We start from the raw sequence: 1,022 nt of genomic DNA on the forward strand, positions 1-1,022 counted from the left end.
GAAGAAACAACTCAGATCACTAATTACTTATATTTCTTGAGATCATATACTGAACTCATACATGGAAAATTATATAAATTGAACTAAATAAACCTGAAATAGCACGTGATGAGTTAATGTTGCAGATACTAATCATATTAAAACTTTGTAATATCTGGAAGATATTTAGCCTTTTGCAAACTTGATCATCTCCCAATATAATTTGATATGAATATATGAAGGTTTAATGTTGTCTAAAAATATGCATTGTTTCCATAAGTGGTCATTTTTGGAGGATTTATTTCATCCCCTATTTAAACACCTAGTCCATTCCAGACTCCTGTCATCTCGATCCACATCTCCTTTGGATTAGAGCCATGACTACTTCTTCTCCCCCGCATAGCAACTCCCCGAACAAGGGAGAACCTGCTGAACGTCAAGATTTCGAGTCTGAGATAATCTTCTCTTGCAATTTCTGTAAAAGAGAGTTCTCGACTTCCCAAGCTCTCGGGGGCCACCAGAACGCGCATAAACAAGAGCGTGCCTTGACGAAACGGCGGCAATGGTTGTTGGACACGGTGCCGCCGTACGTGAACCCGCACTACCACCGTTACTACCACCCCTACTCGACATTTTCGTCGCATTTGCCGTTCTATAACTCTTTTGGCAATCGATCGCTCGGCGTAATGCCCAATTACTCGTCTGCTATTCATCGGCTGCCGTCTTCCTATCACCATCCCTCGGTTTTGGCGGAGAATCTAACTACTCTCGCTTCCGCAACGAGAAGTGGTCGCCGAGATCGCTGCTAAAACGGCCGGAGAGTATTCAAGGAAATAATGGCGGCATCGCTTTTGGGACGACAGATTTCGTTGCAAATTCGTTTAAACTAGAGATCAATAAGGGTCAGCTTGGTTCTACAATTAAAGTTGACGATAATCATACTTCTGCAGATGATTCAAAAAATGAAGGTAAAAATAATCCTTTATTGGGAGATGAGGATAAGGGACAAGATCAAGAAGATGCTTCAGGGATTGATTTGAGTT

General features: G+C 41.6%; 1 protein-coding gene across 1 annotated transcript; it reads left to right on the plus strand.

Moving 5' to 3' along the window:
• The first annotated feature begins 356 nt into the window (after nt 1-356).
• Nucleotides 357-788, plus strand: LOC109189886 (zinc finger protein 1-like). Its single transcript, XM_019340508.1, has one exon. It carries the CDS (start codon nt 357-359, stop codon nt 786-788), a length of 432 nt encoding a protein of 143 aa, XP_019196053.1.
• Nucleotides 789-1,022: the final 234 nt, after the last annotated feature.

The sequence above is a fragment of the Ipomoea nil genome, unplaced genomic scaffold (assembly GCF_001879475.1).
Source record: "Ipomoea nil cultivar Tokyo-kokei standard unplaced genomic scaffold, Asagao_1.1 scaffold1568, whole genome shotgun sequence".
Taxonomy (NCBI): domain Eukaryota; kingdom Viridiplantae; phylum Streptophyta; class Magnoliopsida; order Solanales; family Convolvulaceae; genus Ipomoea; species Ipomoea nil.

Excerpts from the sequence above, each read along its gene's own strand:
- LOC109189886 (XM_019340508.1), top strand. The coding sequence starts at position 357 with ATGACTACTTCTTCTCCCCCGCATAGCAACTCCCCGAACAAGGGAGAA.